This window comes from Telopea speciosissima, chromosome 3 (genome assembly GCF_018873765.1).
Source record: "Telopea speciosissima isolate NSW1024214 ecotype Mountain lineage chromosome 3, Tspe_v1, whole genome shotgun sequence".
NCBI lineage: Eukaryota > Viridiplantae > Streptophyta > Magnoliopsida > Proteales > Proteaceae > Telopea > Telopea speciosissima.
In genome coordinates, this window is record NC_057918.1 from 19,732,142 (window position 1) to 19,734,252 (window position 2,111).

General features: G+C 37.7%; 1 protein-coding gene across 1 annotated transcript; it reads left to right on the top strand.

Moving 5' to 3' along the window:
• Window positions 1–1,247: 1,247 nt before the first annotated feature.
• On the top strand, window positions 1,248–1,818 carry LOC122655614 (SKP1-like protein 1A). The gene has a single exon (XM_043849856.1). The coding sequence runs from the start codon at window positions 1,248–1,250 to the stop codon at window positions 1,797–1,799; it is 552 nt and encodes a 183-aa protein (XP_043705791.1). The 3' UTR covers window positions 1,800–1,818.
• The last annotated feature ends 293 nt before the right edge of the window (window positions 1,819–2,111 follow it).

The window sequence follows — 2,111 nt, forward strand, 5'->3', positions numbered from 1 at the left end:
CATAGTTTTGTTGAGTCGAGGAAGACGAAGAGGGGAAAAAGTAGGGGTGTAAATGAATAACCGAAATCAGTTTCCATATCTGCTTAGCATTATCCGAATCCGTTCGAAAGCTAAACGGATGCAGATACGGATAGGCTATAACTATCTGAAAAGCTATATTTATATGTAAACGGATAAAATACCCGATCCGTATCCGTTTAGCACCATTTGAATTTGTCCGAAAGCTAATTGGATACGGATGCGGATATAGCACTATCCGAGCCGAATCTGATCTGTTTACATCCCTAGAAAAAAAGGAAATAAATAGTAGATTAGGTTTGGTTAGAGAGTCAGGCAAACAGGAAGTGGATGAAAAAATAATGAAATCTATGCTGGTTACTCTTGGCCATTGTTGGCAGTCACGTGTCGGATTTACGGGGCTCATTGGGCACTCCTTGGGCGACGCACTCGTTGGAGAAGAACCGCCAAGCCGGATCCTTCCAATTCAACCAGGGAGAGAGAACCGGATAAGGGAAAAATGAGTTGCAGGACTTTACAATGGGCTTGGATTTTATTTTCCATACATATATTCAATGTATATTAGAAACAAGTCTGGCTCATCTATAAAAACAAACCTGATTTTCTAAATCATAGAATTTTTTTTGGTAGATAAATCATAGAATTAGAAACAGCAATATAAAAGGGTTTCATCAAAAAAACAAAAAAATGGGAAGCAGTTTTTGTCTGGGATTATGGTCTACTCAGCTACTCTCATGTGTGTATCTCTTTCCTCGTCAAAACAAGGGGCAAAAATGTCATTTTATATGAGGAAAGGGACGAGACATAAGACCGTAAAAAGATAGAATTCTTTTTCTTTTAAAATAATAAATAGAAGTTTCCATAAATAGAACAATAAGTTTTTTTTTATAAATAAAACTCTTAATATTACCCTAAACATGCTTTTTACTTTAATCTAATTGAATCCCTCAATGCCACGTGTATTAATCCTTTATTTCTTTCAAATTATAAAAAAAAACAAACCAATTCTTCGTCCCCAAGTCACACCTCTTTCCAAAAGTCCCCTCCCTTGGTCACGCATTTCCTATTCCTTCTATTCCTCTAACTCCCCAACTCCTCACCCTCTACTATAAATAGACTCCTTGCCTTCCTCTCTTTATCGCTTTTGGGTTTTGTTTTGCAAGATTATTGGGTTTGGTTTTCAGGGTTTTTCACATCGATTTCTAGGGTCTCTGAACGTTTGCTTAACAATGTCTTCAACTAAGGTATTTCTGAAGAGCTCTGATGGTGCAACCTTCGAGGTTGATGAATCCGTCGCCCTTTTATCTGAAACCATCAAGAACATGATCGAAGATGTCTGTGTCGGTGAAGCGATACCATTACCAAACGTCACCTCCAAGATACTCCCCAAGGTGATCGAGTACTGCAAGAAGCACGTCACAGACAATCGATCCTCGAAGAAGAAGACCACCATTAATGGAGAAGGCGATGAGAAAGGGAAGGAAGTTCTCCCAGAGGATGTCGACGATGAAGATGATGAGAAGCAAAAGGCCGAAGTTGAGGAACTGAAGAAGTGGGAAACGGAGTACATGAACATTGATCAACAAGTTCTTTACGATCTCATGCTTGCTGCAAATTATCTCAACATTAAGGGCTTGTTGGATTTGACGGTAGAGAAGACAGCTAGTATGATTAGGGGAAAGACTCCGGAGCAGATTCGGGAGATTTTCAATATTAAGAACGATTTTACTCCAGAAGAAGAAACACAGATCCGGAAAGAGAATGAGTGGGCTTTCCAGTGAGTTTTAATCTATAAGAGGAGAACAATTACAAGGTTGAAAAGGAAAGAGTTATTAAAATTGTTTTTTCTTTCAAGAAAGTTATAGAACTGGGTATTACAATTAGGATCATTAGATTTTAAGTTTTTTTGTTCTTTTCTGTTGCTTTAGTCTGTGAATCGTGTTCACATTCTACTCTAGAAACTTAATACTTTATAACTGAAGAGCCCAGTATTTTAGTTCAGAATCTTTTAAACTTGTTGGGTTTCTTCTTCTTATTGCTTTATGGGATTTTTTTTCTTTCTGATTCAAAGTGAAGCTGGAATGCTTGCTCTA